This window comes from Salvelinus sp. IW2-2015, linkage group LG27 (assembly GCF_002910315.2).
Source record: "Salvelinus sp. IW2-2015 linkage group LG27, ASM291031v2, whole genome shotgun sequence".
NCBI classification, from domain to species: Eukaryota; Metazoa; Chordata; class Actinopteri; order Salmoniformes; family Salmonidae; genus Salvelinus; species Salvelinus sp. IW2-2015.
Window position 1 is genome coordinate 6,094,836 of NC_036867.1, and position 22,690 is coordinate 6,117,525.

The 22,690-nt window shown below is 45.1% G+C and overlaps 1 protein-coding gene across 10 annotated transcripts in view; it reads right to left on the reverse strand.

Annotated features, from left to right (window-relative positions):
• The window catches only part of ptprma (protein tyrosine phosphatase receptor type Ma), a 300,425-nt gene that overhangs the window by 52,821 nt on the left and 224,914 nt on the right, over positions 1 to 22,690 (reverse strand). For all 10 annotated transcript variants that reach the window (XM_070435628.1, XM_070435624.1, XM_023972507.3 and 7 more), the window contains one exon: positions 3,018 to 3,175. In XM_070435628.1, coding sequence (XP_070291729.1) covers positions 3,018 to 3,175 — 158 coding nt within the window. The remainder of the gene's footprint in view (positions 1 to 3,017; positions 3,176 to 22,690) is intronic.

The following is a 22,690-nucleotide window of genomic DNA, read 5'->3' on the forward strand; positions in this document are numbered from 1 at the left end:
CGGAAGGACCACAAATATGTAAATCTATTAGCTAACCACGATAGCAAAAGACACAACTTTTTTTCTCCACCATTTTTTTCCTGCATCAGTAGCTATCACTAATTCGACTAAATAAATATATATATAGCCACTAACCAAGAAACAACTTCATAAGATGACAGTCTGATAACATATTTAAGTATAGGATATGTTTTTTAGAAAAATGTGCATTTTTCAGGTATAAATCACAGTTGTACATTGCAGCTGCAATCTGAAATAGCGTTGGAAGCAGCCGGAATAATTACAGAGACCGACGTCAATTACCAAAATACCTCATCCTAAAACATTTCTGAAAAATACACAGCCTACAGCAATCGAAAGACACAGATCTTGTGAATCCAGACAATATTTCAGATTTTCTAAGTGTTTTACAGCGAAAACACAATATATCGTTATATTAGCATACCACATGAGCTAACATCACCCCAGCATTAAATCAAGGCAAAGGGGCATAACGTTATCGCCACCAAAATATATTCATTTTTTCACTAACCTTCTCAGAATTCTTCAGATGACAGTCCTGTAACTCATATACACAATGCATATAGAGTTGTTCGAAAATGTGCATATTTAGCATCAAAAATCTTGGTTATGCAATGTAATCTGTCAAAACATGGCATGCAATTCGGGCCGGCGCCATCTTGGAAAGGCACCTATGATTACGATTATTTATCGATTAGATTGACTAAAAAAATACAGGTTGGACAGCTAATGAAGGATGCAATGGTTATTAATGGCAACCGCTGATTTAGATTTTTAAAATTAACGTTACAAGACATACATTGTGAGTTACAGCCAGACTAGTGCCGCAAAAAATGGCCGACAACTGCGTTTAAATTTTTCCACATAAATACGAATAAAATCATAAATAACTCTTACTTTTGACGAGCTTCCATCATATCTTGGGCAATGTGTCCTTTGTCCAAAAGTATCGTTGCTTTTTGTTAAAACGACCTCCTCAACTCAGAACTAGCAGCTAACGATAGCTTCACGGCACAACACATGCCCAAATCGCAAACACAATACTAAGGAAATTCAGAAAAATAGCAATATACTCGCAAACTGATATAAATCGGTTTTCAAATAACTGTCGTTGATTGTGTTCTTGTCTTCCCTGTAAAACATTTTAAAAATCAGAAATGATGGCTGGATTCACAAGATCTGTATCTTTCATCTGGTGTCTTGGACTTGTGATTTAACGATATTTAGATGCTTGTATTTACTTGTGACGCTATGCTAGGCTATGCTAGTCAGCTTTTTTACTGTGGGGGGTGCTCCCGGATCCGGGATGGGTACCAAGTAAAAGTTAATGACTCTAACCTAAGTATATGTAAACTTCCGACTTGAAAATCTGAAGGAATCAAACAATGCAGCCTGTTTCTTGACTGAGTCAATTTAACAAGTGGACTAATGTCAAGAACCTGAGACTCTGGATAAGAACGTCTGCTAAATTACTAAAATCTAAATGTAAAATGTACTGTTCTGGKTAAGCGTATGGATACAAACACGCTAATGTTTTTTTAATGACAGTATTTTGGTTTGTGTAAGACAACGCGCTGTGTTCATACAACATATTTCAGCCGAATCAATATCGTTCAGCCGGTTCGTTGATAAAGCCGGCGGAGTATGCTGAGCTTTGGTCGCCGTGTTTGTCGGTCGCCATTCGACAGCTGCCTTGATAAGTTGTGTACAGTGACCTAGCTGTCAGTCAAGGATATTGTGATAGACATAAGGTCACGGATGAATGGCCCTGTCGTCCAATGAGAGCATGTTTATTTATTTATATCCAACATTTCCCGGGCCCCTCCACTCTGCCCGGCGACACGCCAGACGGCCCTTTCAGGCAGAAATGGCGTTTCACTCCTGCAATATTAAAAGCGCACCAAACGATCAAAGACATGTTTGCAGTCGCATTCTTGCTCCAGTCCCCTTTTTCTTTGACAGACAGAGGAGAGGAACGCGTGGCGGTGAGGGGAGAGAAACATGGCTAGTGACCCTGGCACCCCCTAGCCTTCAGAGTTTAAAGAAAGACAGAAAACTCTGTCTTCACGGTTTGTGACTTACTTAGCCTACAGTCTCCAGAAACAGAGATACAAGGTCTGGGAAATATCATCATAATAAGGGGTGCCTTAATGTCTTATAGCTGTGAGGGATGGGGCATGTGGATGCAGAGGGGGGTAAAAGGGGAATATCATATGGTGATGAGACCTGCTGACCCAGCATGCAGAGCTGTAGGTGCTGACTCTGTCTGGGCCTGGGGACCACTGTTGGTGGGGGGGATTAGGGGATTGTATCCCAGCCAGTGCCAGCTGTCCCTGGGGTGAGAAGCAAGGCCAGCTGGGGTGGATCTACTGACCCCATAGGGGTAGTGCTGTTTGGGGTACACAGGGGACAGGACCTGTAGGACCTAGAGACAGTGTCCATGTGTCAACACAGGATCCCCATAGAGGCAATAGGAGGGAAATAAAAGACTAGAAAGAGATGGATCATTAGGTAAGCAGGGTTGAGGAAGGCTCAGGATCAGAAACAAAGATTAAGAGCATTTGTACAGCTTTGGAAAATGAACGCATTAAGATCTGAGACCGACAAGTCCTTATTTAAATGCTGTATCTGCAAATTGAGGTTGAGTTGCCTAATAAGTAAACAAAAACTTTGTTTTTGTTTTTGCAAGAGCCTGTCACATGACTTGATCGTTGACAAAAACACAATTTGTTTGGAACTGAAAGAAATTGCTCTAATGTGCCAGTGTTCTGGCCCCTATAGCCCCTCTACACTATTACTGTGTTAGCTATAATATGTTTTTGTTTTCCCATCGTCCTTTCCACTACAGTTCCTGCAGCTATGGGGAATGCTTAACAAGGCCAGCTCAGAAAAGGTTGGTTTGGCTCGGCTGGGTTCAGCTCAGTAGTGTGAAAAGCCCTCTAGACTCCCCAGCCACCCACCAACCCACCCACAATGCCCTGGTGTTGGACACTCACTTCTCCCGTTGAGTGTGTGGCTGTGGGTGTCCATGAAGGAGATGGCCTCGTCACAGTTGGTGCCCTGCTCCGTGTAGCTCTTGTCCATGGAGTTCACCATCACGGTCATCTCCTGCCGCGTGCTGCTCATCGTCTCCTTGCGCTTCTTGGCCAGTTTCCTGGTTTCATACCAAACACAATTAAAAGAAGAGACGAGAAGGTCAGGTTACTGGAGTCGACCACAAAGGGAAAACACCGGAAGGTTAGCGATACACTCAGTACAYACAGTAATCAGCCTCGTATTGAAAAGTTCCACTTCTCACATCATTCATTTATATATTTATTTTATATTTTTTTAACCTTTAACTAGGAAAGTCAGTTAAGAACAAATTCTTATTTCCAATGATGGCCTAGGAACAGTGGATTAACTGCCTTGTTCGGGGGCAGAACGACAGATTTTTACCTTGTCAGCTCGGAGATYSRATCTCCGAGCTAGTCCACTAGTCCAATGCTCTAACCACTAGGCTACCAGCCGCCCAGACCTTCATACCCATTTACAACTAACATTTGTTTTACTTGAAATACTTTAATGGATTTGATTGAGCCTGCTATTTAAACCCAGGTCTCCTCTGGTCGTTCTTAACATTAGGCTAGCCATCCAGAAAAACTCCTCATGAAACCGAAATAGACCTCAGAGTTAAAATCTAGTCTGCATACAAACAGTACGACACCTGCATAATGCCAAGTCAAGAAAACTCATTTTCTCATTCAAGACAGAGGCCACACTGCATATTTTGCTGTCATTTCCCATCTTGTCCACAACATGGACACAGACTCCCAAGTAAACACAGGCCAAGATCTCAGTCCCGGGCGTTGATGTGGTGAACTGAGGGAGATTCTAGGAGACAAGGACACCCTTAAATACCTGCTGGCCTGCTCCTTCACTCCCTGCTAATGCCATCTCCTGGGGCTCCATGTCAGCAGCAAGGGCAACACACACACACACACACACACACACACACACACACACACACACACACACACACACACACACACACACACACACACACACACACGAGAGAGAGGGAATATGCTGATGAACCACCAGAAAATTTCCCAGGGACGACTTTTGCCTGCAGCGAACAGACGATTCCAGGGAGGCGCCCCAGAGAGTTGCCCGACTGTCTGCTGTATGCCTGGATGGGATACTTAAAGCCTGGCCAGTTCAGCTTCAGTCCTCCATTGCAGAGGGAGACTGTAGAGTAGACGTTAATTGCGGTTGTCAGAAAGGGGGGACTGTTGTGTTTTCTTGCGGGGGCGACACAGGGGCCAAGGGAGGTTCAAGCATCGAGGGTTGTCATCCTGTTTTGGTTGTCATCCAAAACAGTGCTGTGGTGCGGATTCAGAATGCTGCGAGATACAGTTAATTGAGAGTGGGACTGGTTCATAGAAATACAATATGGCATCAGCCACTCTAGTATTATATGCATCTCTATGGGGTGATGACTCACTGTTGAGAATCGCAAACTGGCCGATGAGGCAGATGACCAATAAGAACGTCTGCTTTTCCAGCGACCTTTCCCTTTCCTCTTGAGCTGAAAGCTTGCATTGACTTCATAAAAGTGCTAAGTAAAAACATTGGGTTTACAAATGGGATCCATTTGCTACTTTGCTCTTTTTCCCCTACAAGCTTAATCAGGCAAAAACGTAGCGTTTCAGAGCTGTCTCTCTCCCTCACTAATGCTCCTTTTCTGCAGCGCTCCAGCTGTATGGGTCGACAAAGAGTGTGTGTGTGTGTGAACGATGCTTTGCGAGCGCCCAGCTGGCAGTAACAGAGAGACCTTGGTGAAGCCTTCACTAGGGGCTATCCACTCCCACCAGCGCCCATCAGTCCCCCTCTGTGTTGTGATCACTGGGCTTTATGGGGGGCTGCGAGGGTGCAGCGTATGCCCCATTTGCCATGCCAGGGTGATCAGTGGGGGTGCCAAGCATTTTGCCAGCCTTGAGATGGCGCTGTGATACCGGGGTCTGCGAGGCTGGCATTGGCCCCTGCGGTCTTTGGCGAGAGCTAACTTTCCACCAAAACACAGAAACAATACCAACCTTTCCTGACTATTTCTCACTAACAACTCCTGAGTGAAAATGCCCCAGCCTCCTCACCAACTATCAGCAGCAGATAACAAAAATCTAAGGGGACGCTGCCCAGGGAACCTGTTACTGAGAATGAGAATTTCTCATTTGCAGGTGGGTAGTAATTGCCTCGGAATCCCATCAGCCTCTGTAGTTCCAGTAGCCTAGGTCCATTAGAATGCAGCCAGAGGTATTAGAATGTCATCTGACTCCCCCYCTCTCCCCTTCAGGGTTTTGGAGGAGGGACAGAGGAGGCCAGGAGATGGCCTTCTCTAATGGAGACACCGCATGCACCCCCCACCCCCCCCCAGAGGCGTTAAGTGGTCTAAAACGAGGTCCGACCTGATATTTCAGTCAGAGCATTAAACATAAATAAATGAAAGTCATCTCTCTCTCTCGGCCGCCCATCTCTTTAGACGCTCAAGGTCAGTCGATCCAGCTTTTATACGAATGGAAAAAAGAGAAAAGCTCTCTATTTTGCTCTCTCACTATTTTGCCGGAGGGCCTTTACCAATGCACACAGAGGGCCTTTACCAATGCACACGGCACATGAGTACTGCAAATGTTCTTTCTCCAACTTTCAGGCTGCGCTAAACTTCTGAGAAGTATCAACAAGCAGCTCTATTTTGAATTGTCAAATGTACTTTAATGCTCTCCCTTGGTATCTAAACTTCTAAAAACTCTTTGCCCCACAAGTACTGTATCCACCTTGAATACACGCCACCTTCCCTATATAGCATCTAGCTCTCTCCCTGCTTCAGGCTGAACTCTACAGCATTTCTCCCTGTCCAGTTAGATTTCATCAGCCTGCCATACAGTACTGCTGACTGGACTAGAGAGAGACTGAGACAAGATGACACAGACATTCTCTACAGGTGAAGACAGTCTACATGACTAGCACTGTACGTGGAGGAGGCTTTCAGCTCAATGCCTCCGAGTGTGAGCGTGTGAGTGCTGCTGACCTTGTCATTACCCATATACTGTAAGAGCTGACGATATGATAAGTGACACAAACACAATCTCAAGAGACAGGTATTCTAAATAAGGCTATTTCTATAATGAGGTTGTACAAATCTCCCCAGGCCCTAGTGCTCGTGCCTTCTCTTTGAGAGCTAATTCAACAGAGATCAGATTTATAAACTCTGCTAGCGAGAAGTCCCTGCATCCACTTCATTGTCGTAATTTCAAGAGATTTATTAGAAAAATTAAACCGACATAGATAAATCCCACAATATCCAATTGGATGCAAATAGACTCGGTGGACAAGCCAATATTGGACCTGGTTGGAGTCCTAAACGAGCTGGTATTTCAAGTGAATGCAAATTTATATCCGCAATTAATACAAATCTGATTTACTACAAGGACATTTCTGATGGTAATAACACTGAAGAGTGCAATATCCCTCGCTTTAACCGCAGGAGCCTAAATCTTAGACGTTGTGGCACTTTGCAAATACCAGCTTTGGAATTTACTGCCCCTTGTCATCATCTAAATCAGTATTTGTCTCAATTGCGATGCGAGCCTCCGAGGCAGAGATTTGTCACTGAGTGGTCGCTCTTCTCTCTCCCTCTCTGCACTTAAGGAACTAATTAAAGTGTCTGGGAAGAGCCTTTTGAAATTAGAGGGAGCCGGTAATCAGAGAGTCTAGTGAGCTCATTTAGCGTATTCATGTTGCCGAGCGGGAGACAACTCATACCCTGTTGCTTTTAAATTGGAGGCAAAACTCCAGCACACAAACACTTCATGATTCACCAGCTAGATACAAGATAAAAAAGGTCTCAGAAAAAGAAAAAAAAACATCACAAAAGAGAGAAAACAATAGAAAATGGTCAGGCCATTTTATTTGTGAAGGGACAGACAATGTCGGCTTATTATATGGGCCCATCTTCTTTGTCGTGGTAGGGAGGATTCCTTTGTGTTTGGTGAGGCGAAATGTGATTTTCTCAAGGCGGTTAATAGCTTGAGTGCTCAGCATCCACTTAATGGTGTTCTACCTGCCTGGGGGGACGGGCGGGGGGAGCGTGGAAGGGTATAATTGTCTCTCCCTTCATCTTACATACGGTAAACACCGCCGCTCAGAGCTAAGGCGGTGTGTGACCCCTAGAACTTGCCGGAGAGAAGAGCTAGTCGTTAATGGACAGCTAAGAGCTAATGAAGCTCTCCCGCCGACGCCACTGAATCAATCTGCTTGGATTCAATTTCGCAGCCGGCTCGCTGGCGGTGCCTGGCTCCCTGCTGTTACCAAACATCTATTTGAGCGGTAGGCCATCTACGGGAAGCTAATAGTTTTAACTGTTCCTCCAAATTTGTTTGCCATGAAAAGTGCAGTTAGCGTGTTTTCGTTTACTTCATTTGTCTCTTTTTTCTCATTCTCTTGCTTGGCTTTTAATAAAGAGAGTTAATTTGAGGGTGTCAAAGTTAATGATGTGGAAAAGAGCAATCCAGATATGAATGCTTGCGAGATGTTTCCTTCAGTGGGGTGGGCTACCTATCATTGTGTGGGCTGTTCCATAGGAAGTGCTGCAATGTAAGCCTCGATACAAACAAACTACAAATGATTTGACATTGGCTCAATATTAAAGGCTGGTAGGAATCACCGAACTACTATCTACCGGACAGCATACTTTGTAGCTTTAATTGCATCTCCTGACAGAGTATAAAACCAATACAAAGTAGTAGGAGATATATTCAATGCATGCATCTTTTCTTCCATTCTGTTGCTTTCCATGGTGTCAGCAGATTTGCACAAGGCCTATTTAGAGGAGAAACTGTGCTATGGCAAACAAAACAGTGGGACAAACCTCATAACCTGCATACTGGAGAGTCCTCGGTGAGACAAGCGCTCACAGCCCAAGGTTTCCCCATCAAATAGTTCCTGCATCTGCATGGAGTCAGGGGACTACAGTGTTACCGCGCCAACAACAGCAGCAGTGACAGATTGGACAAGAATAACAAAGTGCTTTCTTCACCTTGAGATAGAAAAGTTCACTGTGAAATGAAATAAACCGGTGCGTTTTAGAGAGACATGCATAGTCATAAGGGCAATTCCATGTTAACGGAATTACGCTGAGATTTTWCACTTTAAAATGTATACCAAACAACAATTTCAAAGTTGAACAAACCAGACTACTACAAACAATTTCCACTGAACAATTTACAAAAACATATTCACAGGAAGAACTGTGCATATACAAAGTTTGGTAAAAGAATAAAGCTGAGGGAAATTTTACCATAATTATGTTACCAAAACATATTTTTTTATGTACTGTGTCAATTGTTCAAAGTAGTAATTGTGTATAGAGTTATATGGTTTGTTAAACCTTCAAATGAACGGTTTATGTTTGGTAGACATTGTAAAGTGAAACATATGAGACAGGGTAATTCCGTAACTTTGGAATTGCCCATAACTAGGCCTACTTCAAATGCTGAGAGGCATACTGCTGCTTGTCGACATTGTTGATCATTCACTCACCACTCCCAGAGACTCAACGTACACGAGGCATTGAGAATACATTAAAAAAATTTTTTTAAAGACTGTCTACCAGTATTATTTTTTAAAAGAGTTTAAAACTTGCAATGCAAAATGACATTTACTTTCACTGACACTTGTCTCTATGTTCAAATCCAATTCTTGCTTGGGGACTTCGGCAAAGAGGCTTCCATCTCCCTTTTCATTTGAGATGCTCTGAGCCTTTCTGAAAGTATCTGTGTTTCATGTACCCACCTGGGAGAGGGGGTAATTGAAACCCTTCCCCAAACAGCGGCAGGGATTTGACAAAGCGCGGTGGCACAGCCCATTTCTCTGCAAATGTCAGGACTCGATCTGTCTCGGGGAGCGGCGGTGGAGAGCGAGCACAAAGGAAATGGAAAATAAATGTGAAAGTGCTCCTCAGTCTCTCCAATCAGGGAAAAATGTCACGGAGGTAGAGGGAGGTAGAGGGAGGTAGAGGGACTGATGTCGCTGGAGGTGTTGGATCGATGGGTCTTCTTTGGCCAGAGGAGCACAGTGAAGAGGCAGGGTTGGAGGTCCGGAAATGCTTTGAGAGGTTCAGGTGAACATAGGAGGGGGGCAGTATGATTTTGTGTCCAAAATTACAAGTAGACAGAGCTTTTATTGAATGGTCTCGCTTCAGAGTACCAAAAAGTTGCACCAAGTAAATTCAACAGGACTGTCTTGTTCTGCTAAGCCCTCGCAGGCAGGACCTTTCAGTCTCGACCCCAAAACATTATCTGGTGGAAAATGTTCAACAAAAAAWGAGAAAAAAAAGAGTGCATGAAAGAAAGAATGGTAGCCATCTTGGCTCAGCGAGGCACCGCTGGGGTGGGGGATAACAAACGACAGATTGTCTCCACTTTGTGACAGTGTGGCGGCTGTCATCAATCCCGCAGAGGAAGCGGTGGCGTGCTGCGCTGCTGAAGGGGCCGGGGGATGAGTGACACCGGGGGAGGGAAACGCAGAGCTTCACATGAGAGATTCCCTTTGATGGGCGCGTTTGTTTGCAAAGTAGGCTGGCACACACACAGGCAGGTAGAGACCCTGCTGGGGTACAGTAAGGAAGTGGCAAAGGCAGAGGCAGCATCGCAAAAAGGCCTTGCCTCGCTAAATGCTGATATTTTGGGCTGCTAGTGCACAGGCTACAAAAAAAATTATGCATTGGGGACATTGGTGGAATAGTTGCATCATTATGTTGTACTTTCTTTGGGGGGGGGGGGGGCTTGGAGCCTCCTGTTTTAAAACACACAAAATATACTGAACAAATAAATAAACACAACAATTTATACGATTTCACTGAGTTACAGTTCATAAGGAAAATCTGTCAATTGAAATAAATTCATTAGGCTCTAATCTATGGATTTCACATGACTGGGAATACAGATAAGCATMAATTGGTTACAGATACCTTTWWAAAAAAGTAGGGGCGTGGATCAGAAAACCAGTCAGTATCTGGTGTGACCACCATTGCATCATGCAGTGTGACATCTCCTTCGCATAGAGTTGATCAGGCTGTTGATTGTGGCCTGTGGAATGTTGTCCCATTCCTCTTTAATGGCTGTGCGATGTTGCTGGATATTGGCTGGAACTAGAACACGCTGTTGAACATGTTGATCCAGAGCATCCCAAACATGCTCAATTGGTGATGTCTGGTAAGTATGCAGGCTATGGAAGAACTGGGAAATGTTCAGCTTCCAGGAATGGTGTACAGATCTTTGCATTATCATGTTGAAACATGAGGTGATGGCGGCAAATTAATGGGCCTCAGGATCTCGTCACGGTATCTCTGTGCATTCAACTTGCCATTGATAAAATGCAATTGTGTTCATTGTCTGTAGCTCATGCCTGCCCATACCATTAAACCCAACGCAACCATGGGGCACTCTGTTCACAAGGCTCACATCAGCAAACCACTTGCCCACACAACGCCATACACATGGTCTGCGTTTGTGAGGCCGGTTGGACGTACTGCCAAATTGTCTAAAATTACAAAAAAAWKTACATTCAATTATCTGGCAACGGCTCTGGTGGACATTCCTGCAGTCAGCATGCCAATTGCATGCTCCCTCAAAACTTGAGACATCTGTGACAAAACTGCAGTGGCTTTTTATTGTCCCCAGCACAAGGTACATCTGTGTAATGATCATGCTGTTTAATCAACTTCTTGATATGCTACACCTGTCAGGTGGATGGATTATCTTGGCAAAGGAGCAATGCTCAGTAACAGGGATGTAAACAAATGTGTGCACAACATTTGAGAGAAATACGCTTTCTGTGCATATAGAACATATCTTGGATCTTTCATTTCACCTCATGAAACATGGACCAAAAATGTACATGTTAAGATTATATTTTTGTTCAGTATAAATAACCTGATTCAACAGAATGAATTCAGACAGGACAAATGAAAAGTGAGGAACAGTGAGAGATACAGTCCGAGCTATGGTTGTTTACCCACTCCTTCCCTCCATCCCATCCCCCCTCTCTCCCTCCCTCCCCACGCAAACAGAGCAGAAACGGGAAGGACAACTTTGGAAACACGAGAGCTCACTACCATCCCTGCGCATCCTCCATCCATGGCCCCCATGAATACCTAATGCCACGCCTGGTCACAACACTCCCCAAGGACTCCTCCGATCGCTCCGTTTCTAACGCTACACTAGATCATTTTTTTATTCCYTTCTATTCCGGTTCTTTGCATAAGCACAGGCATTTGGAGTTGTTTAAAGTTTAACCTGAAAAATAGCAAATGGAATCAGACGGCGAGAGAACGCAAATAGAAAAAAAGGAGGACAGGCTTTTAAAGAGAGAGAAGAAAAAGTTTATCTTTGCGCACAAACATAGAAATAAAAGCACAAAAGCTCTTGTGGTGTTGGCCCCTCTGATGGGGTGGGGGACTGATGGCCCCTAGGCCTCAGGAGAGCGAGAGAGGCACTCCTACCCAGGAGCGAGGCACTCTGTCCACGGCAGCAGGCAGAGACAGCACTGCATAAAACCCATTCTAGTTGTCTTTTTGCAGAGATAAATCTTGATGTTTGGCAATGTGGGGGCTCTGGGACTCCAGCAGTGGGGCCCGCGGTGATGGCTGCGGACGGACACAGAGACAGAGGCCTGCTGGAGCCTGTGACGCGATGTCTCTTCATTAGTAGAGATTGTCATAAAACCACGGACGGAGCCGTGTGTGACCTGCCAGGCTAACGTCCACTAAATGCTCTTACACGATATAAACACAAAAGTATGTGGACACACCTTCAAATCAGATATTTCAGCCACTCCCGTTGCTGACAGGTGTATAAAATCGAGCACACAGCCATGCAATCTCCATAGACAAACATTGGCAGTATAATGGCCTTACTGAACAGCTCAGTGACTTTCAACATGGCACCGTCATAGGATGCCACCTTTCCAACAAGTCAGTTCGTCAAATTTCTGCCCTGCTAGAGCTGCCCCGGTAAACTGTAAGTGCTGTGATTGTGAAGTGGAAACGTCTAGGAGCAACAATGGCTTGGCCTCGAAGTGGTAGGCCACACAAGCTTACAGAACGGGACCACGAGTGCTGAAGCACGTAAAAATCGTCTGTCCTCGGATGCAACACTCACTACTCAATTACTGGCTTTGAGTTTCTTCTCAGCAGCATTGTTTTTTAAATCTAATATAGTATTGGTGTCATTATGTACCAAGTTTCAAATCACATTTCTTTTGATTAATTATAAATGTTTCTATTAGCTTGTGGAAGTATTTATTTCTGTTTTATGAGTGAAAAATAAGATACGTTTAATTTTACATTAGTGAGACAACACACTCTGTTTATCATATATGCATAGTCACTTTAACTATACATTCATGTACCTACTACCTCAATTTGGCCGACCAACCAGTACTCCCGCACATTGGCTAACCGGGCTATCTGCATTGTGTCCCGCCACCCACCACCCGCCAACCCCTCTTTTACGCTACTGCTACTCTCTGTTCATCATATATGCATAGTCACTTTAACCATATCTACATGTACATAGTTCCTCAATCAGCCTGACTAACCGGTGTCTGTATGTAGCCTCGCTACTTTTATAGCCTCACTACTGTACAGTCGTGGCCAAAAGTTGAGAAAGACACAAATATTAATTTTCACAAAGTTTGCTGCTTCAGTGTCTTTAGATATTTTTGTCAGATGTTACTATGGAATACTGAAGTATAATTACAAGCATTTCATAAGTGTCAAAGGCTTTTATTGACAATTACATGAAGTTGATGCAAAGAGTCAATATTTGCAGTGTTGACCCTTCTCTTTCAAGACCTCTGCAATCCACCCCGGCATGCTGTCAATTAACTTCTGGGCCACATCCTGACTGACGGCAGCCMATTCCTGCATAATCAATGCTTGGAGTTTGTCAAAATGTGTGGGTTTTTGTTTGTCTACCAGCCTCTTGAGGATTGACCACAGGTTCTCAATGGGATTAAGGTCTGGGGAGTTTCCTGGCCATGGACCCAAAATATCGATGTTTTGTTCCCCGAGCCACTTAGTTATSACTTTTGCCTTATGGCAAGGTGCTCCATCATGCTGGAAAAGGCATTGTTCGTCACCAAACTGTTTCTGGATGGTTGGGAKAAGTTGCTCTCGGAGGAAGTGTTGGTATCATTCTTTATTCATGGCTGTGTTCTTAGGCAAAACACAGGACTGATGTTGGCTGAGAAGCAACCCAACACATGAATGGTCTCAGGATGCTTTACTGTTGGCATGACACAGGACTGATGGTAGCACTCACCTTGTCTTCTCCGGACAAGCTTTTTTCCGGATGCCCCAAACAATCGGAAAGGGGATTCATCAGAGAAAATGACTTTACCCCAGTCCTCAGCAGTCCAATCACTGTACCTTTTGCAGAATAWCAGTCTGTCCCTGATGTTTTTCCTGGAGAGAAGTGGCTTCTTTGCTGCCCTTCTTGACACCAGGCCATCCTCCAAAAGTCTTTGCCTCACTGTGCGTGCAGATGCACTCACACCTGCCCGCTGCCATGCCTGAGCAAGCTCTGTACTGGTGGTGACCCGATCCTGCAGCTGAATCAACTTTAGGAGACAGTCCTGACTTTGTGAAAATTAATATTTGTGTCATTCTCAAAACTTTTGGCCACGACTGTAYATAGCCTGTCTTCTTATTTTTAATTTTTTTATTGAAATACCTATTATTCACCTAATACCTTTTTTGCACTATTGGTTAGAGCCTGTAAGTAAGCATTTCACTGTACGTTCTACACCTGTTGTATTCAGCGCACGTGACAAATAAACTTTGATTTGATATGTAGCTGTCTGTAAAATAGAAACATACATATCTGTTTGTCATCCTTCAAAGCAGACTTGATGGAACCAACCATGCTTTATGGGATGTGTGCAAGCAGCTTGAAATATTAATGACCAACATCGGATGATTCTACATGAAGGAAAGGCAAAGAGTCTTCTGAGTCCCTGGTCAAACTTCATTAGGTTTAATGCTACTTTTATTTTTCAGTGACTTGTGGCACAAGAGTGTACACGAATATGGTTTTTGATTAAGTTCTATTGAGCAGCCTATTATTTACATTTACAGAGCCCTGGGGTGTCAACAGCTAATACCCACACCAGCTTGTCTGTTTATACAATGAACTCCACTAACTGCCTCTTGTGTCTACAGTATGTACAATTTGTTTAGAATTGCTTGTCACGGTTTGACTCAATCTTCAAATGGTTTAATATCGAACCAAAGTGTAAAAAAGCCATCTCAATACTGTACATGTTTTGTCACATTGGTGCAGGGAACCAATATGTCAATTAATATGTCAACAATACGTCAATTAATTAGTCTTCACCGAGGTACAGTAGCTAGGTTACCCTCGTCTCGGTCCTCATCTGTGTGTGTGTGTGTGTGCCACTCCTCCTAGCAACACCTGCAACACTGTCAATAAACTGTCATAGTGAAATATCTTAAAGATGCACTCTCAAACGCTTGTAGAATTTCAGCCAGTAGTTTTGAAAGTGATGCTCATGAGCCAAAAGTCGACCCCGTTTATTGTGTACTATTATAGGTCATCCAATTGTGTACTATGTCCTCCATTTCATGTGATACGTTAGGAATCCAACTCGTGCAATATGTTACAAAGTTGGATCCCGGAGTAAATCTTTAATATTTCCCCTCTCCCTCCAGCACCGTCCCTCCCCTAACGCACCAACAGACTTTTTTGATATTTAGTCATATATAAAGACRTTAAAATTGCCTCAGTCAAAGCCTTTAGAGGTCAAAGAAAGCTACACTATATACCAGAGGTGTGGACTCGAGTCACATTACTTGGACTCGAATCAGACTCGAGTCACAAATATGATGACTTGCAACTCGACTTTGACTTTAACACCAATGACTCGTGACTTGACTTGGACTTGAGCCTTTTGACTCGACCTGACTTGATACCCTCCCCAAGCCCAAATATTAAAAATGATGCTATTTAAAAAAGTGTGCAGCGCAAACACTCTTCATTTAACGGATTACAGTTTGAACCAGACAGCAGCCAATCAAATTGTGCCAGCTGAGAAAAWGTTGTGCGGGCAGTGCAGAGGAACGTCGGTGGGTGAATTCAGATGGAGCCCTTGGAAAGATGATACCCCAAATTATTATTTTAGGATATAAAGACGACGCTGTATCAACAAAAAAMGGATTGCAACTTGCAAAACATGCGGGAAGAAAATTACAGACGGAGGCGCAACAATTTCCAACTTTGTTCGACATTTGAAGCTGCACAAAGAACGGTAAGTCATGGCTAATATAGCCAACAGCTATATATTTTATTACTTTACTAGTGTATCACGTAGGCTAACGTAACGTTAAATAATGAGCCTCCACACAGTCAGTCAGTGCGGGAACGTGATCATTGCACCCAAGATTGAGCTACAACTGGCTAGGCAGTTGGTAGCCTAAATCCTGCCTGATGTTACTGCTGTTCCTAAAACCATTGACATATGTTAGCCTACTGTAACCACACAGAGAGTGTGTGTGTGTTAAGGTTTGGCGATTGTGTACAAGCCTACATCGCCCAATTGTGCCCCATAGCTATCCTCGATTGTCAATCACTATTGGGGGGGGGGTCTTTCTCATGGCTACCCATGTATTTCCATGGAAATATAACGTTTATTTGGAAAGTAATAAATATATAGATATTTTTAAAAGCATTCATGATTTGAGGAAATGTAATATACTAACTACTACTCTTGTTAAAAACATGAMATTGTATTACATTTGGTGAAGAGCACATTATGACTTGTTTAGGACTCGAAACTCAAAGTTTAGGACTTGAGACTTGACTCGGACTTGCCTGACTTGACTCGGGACTTGAGTGCTAAGACTTGAGACTTACTTGTGAATTGTAAAACAATGACTTGGTCCCACCTCTGCTATATACTTGGTCCCGTGTGGCTCAGTTGGTAGAGCATGGCGCTTGCAACGCCAGGGTTGTGGGTTCATTCCCCACAGGGGGACCAGGATGAATATGTATTTCCAATTTGTAAGTCGCTCTGGATAAGAGCGTCTGCTAAATGACTTAAATGTAAATATACACAAAAGTATGTGGAGACCCCTTCAAATTAGTGGATTTGGCAATTTCAGCCACAAGTTGCTGACAGGTGTACAAAATCAAGCACACAGCCATGCAATCTCCGTAGACAAACATTGGCAGTCGAATGCCTTACTGAAGAGCTCAGTGACTTTCAATGTGCCACCATCATAGGATGCCACCTTTCCAACAAGTCAGTTTGTCAAATGGTAGGCCACACAAGTGCACACAACGGGACCGTCGAGAGCTGTTCTCGGTTGCAACACTCACTACTGAGTTCCAAACTGCCTCTGGAAGCAACATCAGCACAAGAACTGTTCGTCTGGAGTTTCATGAAATGGGTTTCCATGGCCGAGCAGCCGCACACAAGCCTAAGATTACCATACGCAATGCCAAGCGTCGGCTGGAGTGGTGTAAAGCTCGCCGCCATTGGACTCTGGAGCTGTGGAAATGCGTTCTCTGGAGTGATGAATCACGCTTCAAAATCTGTCAGTAAAACTGACAAATCTGGGTTTGGCGGATGCCATGAGGACGCTACCTGCCAACTATAAAGTTTGGTGGAGCAGGAATAATGGTGTGGGTCTGTTTTTCATGGTCTGCCCGACGAACATCTTATTACAAAATCATGGGCATTAATATGGAGTTGATCAACCCTTTGCTGCAATAACAGCCTTCACTCTTCTGGGAAGGCTTTCCACTAGATGTTGGAACATTGATGTGGGGACTTGCTTCCATTCAGCCACAAGAGCATTAGTGAGGTCAGGCACTGATGTGGGGTGATTAGGCCTGGCTCGCAGTCAGCGTTCCAATTCATCCCAAAGGTGTTCAATGGGGTTGAGGTCATGGCTCTGTACAGGCGAGTCAAGTTCTTTTCACATCAACAGTAGCTAAGATGGGGAGAAGTCTGTCCATAATAAAGGAGAGGGAGAGGGGAAAGAAAGAGGAGAGAAAAAACACTAAATTGAATGGACTTCTCACCCTGCGGTGGTCAAACACACACCGTTAACTGGAAACATAGTCGCTGAATAAAAGTCTGCGTTCGTGGTGGGAGCAGTAATTTCTTATTTGTACTTGGATCTGCACTTTGACCCCAACGTACAATGGCGGCATCAGACAAGAGGCTGATCCAGTAACACTCTTGACCCTGTTGCAGACAAAAATAAAATCTATTTTGGGCCAAATAAGCCAAATAAATCTAGTCTGAATTGACCCTGGAGGCAGAGGTGAAATAAACCGGGTGCTCTCAGAAATGGTATGATCTCCCACAACACCGTTTACCGGTGTATAAACGCAGAGGGTCACCCGTGTTTGCGGCACATCCTTTATACCCAAGAGAAAGAGCACCCGTGTGACATCGAGCTTTCAGCACACCTTTCATTAGACCCGGAGCCGCCATATAAAAGAATGCTCCAAACGACTCCCGACCCCTGACACAGTGGCATAGATACACTGGGTGTTGTCGGATGGGTGTAATAACTGGCTGCTGAAACCATCAAACTGGAAACAGTCTACATTCACCCAGTTCATTTAGACCGCTGGAAAACAGTCGCTTTTACAGGAAATCAACTGGAATATGTTTGATCGTGTCCCCGTTTTACATCTAACCATGTAACTGGAGTTGCCCTTTGTTGTGTCAGTCAGTGGATCATATAACGGTTCTATCGAGAACCTCTAGGGACTCCTGAACACAGTACAGTACTTAGATCCTATGCTATAATCACGTTACTCACTCTAATGGGCTCCTTACGAGGTTTGGCAACACCACTTACTACGCAGTTCRTGAGACACCTGCACTTTAGGGGTTATGTATGCTAATCGAATGAGAAGCGGATGAGTGCCATTAATGCTAATGCATCTCAGGGTGGCGCGCTAGGTGTGTGTGTGTGTCTGTGTTAATGTGTGYGATTGCGTTCACGCCAGAGACACCTTTATAGGGCTGTGGCATGTAAGTTCAGCCACCTCTCGTGTAACAAGGATCTGATAGTACGGCTGATTCCATTTAGCATGGCTGGTTGGGCGCTAACAGCTAAAGTTAGGCTAACGGCCTGTAAATTCCCCACAATGCGCTCTAGTGCGTTACCTTTTAATTACGCCAACAAGTTTGATGCTCGGCAAAGCATACCAAGTGAACACTTCAATAGTAGCATTTCAGGGGAAAGTGTGGCATCTAATATCCAGCCCTGTAGCCAGAGTCATGTTCATTAGTGGACACAGCAGCAAAACATTGAGCAACGGAACACAACATTGAACGTTTGTCTAGGTAGTTCCTCCCTGTTCCAATCAGTTTTTTCCATTTGGTGTCTAATGAATACAACCCTCGTTTATCTCGTTGCAGTGACACAGGAAGGGGGTCAGAGAAAACTGGAGTGTCGACTCAGAAGGTGGCCTGGGAATGACCTGTCACCTTAATGACAAAGGGAGTTAAAGGACAACCCTGTCGAGTCCCACAACAGGCGAGCAAAATGGTCTTCTCGTCTCATTTTCCCTATTTTACCGCCTCCTTTTCCAACTTCCCTGCTCTTCTTCGGAATGACGGTGCCTGTCAGCCAGACAAATGTGCATCCCCTTGTTGCAATTCATTTGATTCTTGTTCTGTGTGAGCCCTTCCTTGTAGGATTTAATTAAGGCTTTTTCATGCGCCGAGCTGGGCTCCACTCGGCTGCTGAAAGGCCACAGTTAAATGTGCCTGTCTCCATGGGTTCTCTCTCTTTCTGTGTGTGTGTGTGTGTGTGTGTGTGTATACACGAAAGAAAGAGGGGGAAAAAGGATCGTCGGGGAGAGGAGATGGAGAGGAAGCATCCCGCTCAGCTCATCCCTCATCCCAAGCAGTTATTCCGCTCTTGTTTTATCAAGATGTCTTATGCTGCCTTTTACCATTCTCACAGAAAAAGGCATCCAGGGAAATGATAGGCATCTTGGCGGTTCTGCATCTTTCACACAGACAGGCTGCGTCCCAAATGGCACCCTATCCAATATTTAGCACACTGCATTTGACCAAAAGTAGTGCACTATATAGGAAATAAGGTGCCATTTGGGATGCATCCCCAGTCTATCTGCATAGGGAGGGAACAAGCCCAGTACCAGCCTCAGCATTTGGTTGAGGGCTGTATGAGACAGAAGTGCTCTTTACATTATAGCCCTGACTCAATATAATACAACACTTCTACTGTAAAGCAGCAAGTCCATTTGAACACAGGATCATACACTGTACCATTTACTACCTGATCTCTTCCACTTCAATGTATCCCAATGGAGCAATGGTATCATTAGTAAATCAAATGTAAAAATCTGGACAGACCTCTCCCCAGAGACCTCTCTTCCTCTCTCCTCTGCCTCCACCTGTTCTGCTCTCTCTACTGTAGTGTGCGTCGGATCAAAAGCAAACTGCATTCAATATTTCATTAGAGCGACGGGCGCGCGTGACGGCTCAATCTAAGGCGAGTGGCAAGCGACGCGCTGTTAAACATGAGCTCACGGCCCGGCGGCCCTGACGTGAACTGAGAGGCATAATCTCACACCGTTTACCATATTACTCCTACTTAAACGGCCAAGAAGAGAGAGAGGGGGAGAAGGAGAAGGGAAGAGCATGAAGGACAGAAGACTAGGGAAGCAGAAAGAGGGAGAGAAAGAGAGGGGGAGAGGAAGAGAGAGAGAAAGCGAGAGGGGGAGAGGAGAGAAAGAAAGACGGAGAGAAAGAGGGAGGGAGAGACAAAAGGAGAGGCAGGGGAAGAGCATGAAGGAGAGAGAATATGAGGGAGAGAAAAGGGGAGAGAAAGGAGAGGGAGCGAGAGGGGAGAGAGAGCGAGAGCGGAGCGAGAAAGGAGGAGAGAGAGAGAGAGGGAAGGAGAGCAGAGGGGAGAGAGGGTAGGAGAGAAAGGAGAGCGAGAGGGGAGAGAAAGAGGGGAGAGAAGGATAGAGAGAGAAAGGAGAGAGGGGAAAAAGAGCGAAGGAGAGAAGGGAGAGAGAGAGAGAAAGGAGGAGCGAGAGAAAGAGAAGGAGAGAGAGAAAGAAAAAAGAGGGGAGAGCGAGGAGAGAAAGGAGAGAGGGGAGAGAAAGGAGAGGAGGGGGGAGAAGAGAAAGGGAGAGAGGAGAGAAGGAGAGAGAGAAAGGAGAAGAGGAGAGGAGAAGAGAGAGGAAGAGAGAGAGAGATGAAGAGAGGGGAGAGCGAGAGAGAGGAAGAGGAGAGAAGGGGAGAAGGGAGCAGAACGAGAAAAAGAGAGAAGAGAAAGAGGGACGAGTAAAGGATGTATGTACGAGAAAGAAGAAGGGAGGGCGAGAGAAAGAAGAGGTAGAGAAAGAGGAAGGGAGGAAGGGGAGAGAGAGAATGACAAGTAGTAGTAGTGGTGATGTGAGAAGAGAGGGCACGCAGAGACAGGCGTCGAGAATTGGCAGCGGATGAAAAGAGGCATGGGAGAGAAGGAAAGAGAGAGAGAGACGACAGCAGTTTATATATATGTGATGGAGAGAGGAGAGAAGAGGGCCACGACCGAGGGAGAGAGAGCAAGAGAGAGTGAGGGAGCACGCAGAGTTAGGGAGTGATGTGAGGAAGAGAAGAAGTCAGGAGACCATGAGAGAAGAAAAGGGGAGAGGGGAGAGAAAGAGAGAGAATGAGGAGAGAGAAGGGAGAGGGGAGAAAGATAAGGAGACGGCGTAGAGAAGCGAGGATGAAGGAATAGAGAGAGGGAGAAGTACGGAGAGAGAGGAGAAGAAATGGTAGAGAGAGAGAGAAGAAAGGAGAGAGAGAAAAGGAGAGAGGGGAAGGGAGAAAAAAGAAGAAAAAGGGGAGAGAGAGAGGAAAGGATGAGAGGGAGAGCCAAAGGAGAGAGAGAAAGGAAGGGGAAGAGAGAAAGGAGAGGGGATAGAGAGAGAACAGAGAAAGGAGGGGAATTAGAAGAGGAAACGCAGAGAGGGAGGGAGAAGAGAAAGGAGAGAGGAAAGAGAGAGAGAGAGAGAGAGAGAGAGGAGAGGAGAGAAAAGGGAGAAGGAGAGAGAGAAGAGAGAGAAAAGGAGAGAGGGGAAGCAGAGAAGAGAGAGGCAAGGAGAGAGGGGAGAGAAAGGAGAAGAGGGGGAGAGAGGAGAGGTTTAGAGGGAGAAAGAAGAGAGAAAGGAGAGAGGGAATAGGACAGAGAGAAAGGAGAGAGGATGAAATGGCTAGAGAGAGAGAGAAAGGGGAGGAAAGGAGAGGGGGAGCGAGAAAAGAAAAAAGGGGAGAGAGAGAGACGGAAGGAGAAAGGAGGGAGAGAGAGAGAGGGATAGAGAGAAAAGGAGAGAAGGGGAGAGAGGGATAGAGAGAGACAAGAGAGAGCGAGAGGGGAGAAGAGAGAGAAGGAAAGAGAGAGAAGGGAGAGAGGGAAAGGAGAAACAGGCGGAGGAGAGAGAGCAAGCGAAAGGAGAGAAGAGAGAAAGGGAGAAGGAGAAGAGGAGTGAGAGAAAAGGAGAGCGGGGAGAGAGAAAGAGAAGAGAAAGGAGAGGAGGGGAGAGAGAGAGAGACGAGAAGGAGAGAGAGAAAATGGGAGAGAGAGAGAAACGAGGAAAGAGAGAACAGGGAAGGGGAGAGAAGAGAGAAAGGAGAAAAGACGGGAGACCGAGAGCCAAAAGCAATGGGAGAGAGAGAGAATGAAAGGAGAGAGGGAAGGAGAAGAAGGGAGAGATAGAAAGAGGAGGGAGAGCGAGAGAGAAAAAAGGAGAGAGTGAAAGAGAAAGAAGAGGGAGAGAAAGGGAAAAAAAAGGGGAGAGAGAGAGAAAGGGAGAGGAGGGGGAGAGAAAGGAGAGGAGGGGAGAAAAAGGAGAGGATAGGGAAAGAGAGAGAGCGAAGAGAGAGAAAGGAGGAGAAGAGAGAGAAAGAAAAGAAGAGGATAGAGAGAGAGAAAGGTGTGGAGAGGGGACGAACAGAGAAGAGAGAGAAATCGTCAGAGGAAGAGAGGGGGAGAGAAAGGAGAGAGGGGAAGAAGAGAGAAAGGAGAGAGAAGGAGAGAGGGGAAAGAAGAGAGGATAAAGGAGAGGGGGATAGAGAGAGAAAGGAGAGAGAGAAATGGTAGAGAGAGAGAGAAAGGAAAGAGAGAGAAAGGAGAGAGGGGAGAGAAGAAAGGAAGAGAGAAAAAGAAAGAAATGGGGAGAAGAGAGAGAAGGAGAGAAAGGGAGAGAGGGAGTAGAGTTATTGAAAAGGTGAGAAGAAGGGGAAGTGAAGAGAGACGAAAGAGAAAGGATAGAGATGAGGAGATGGGGAAGGAATAGATGACGGAGAAAGGAGAAGAGGGGTGAGAGAGAACAGAGAGCAGAAAAGGAGAGAGGGGAGAGAGAAAAGGAGAGAGGTGGGAGAGAGAAGGGGAGAAGAGAGAGACAAGGGGAAAGAGAGAAAGAAGAGAAAGGAGAGTAGGAAAGAGGGGAAAGAAGAGAGAAAGGAGAGGAGGGGGAGAGAGATATAAAGGAGGAGAGGGGAGGAAAGACAGAGAAAGGAGAATAAGAGAGAAAGGAGGTGAGAGACCAGAAAAGTGAAGGAGGAG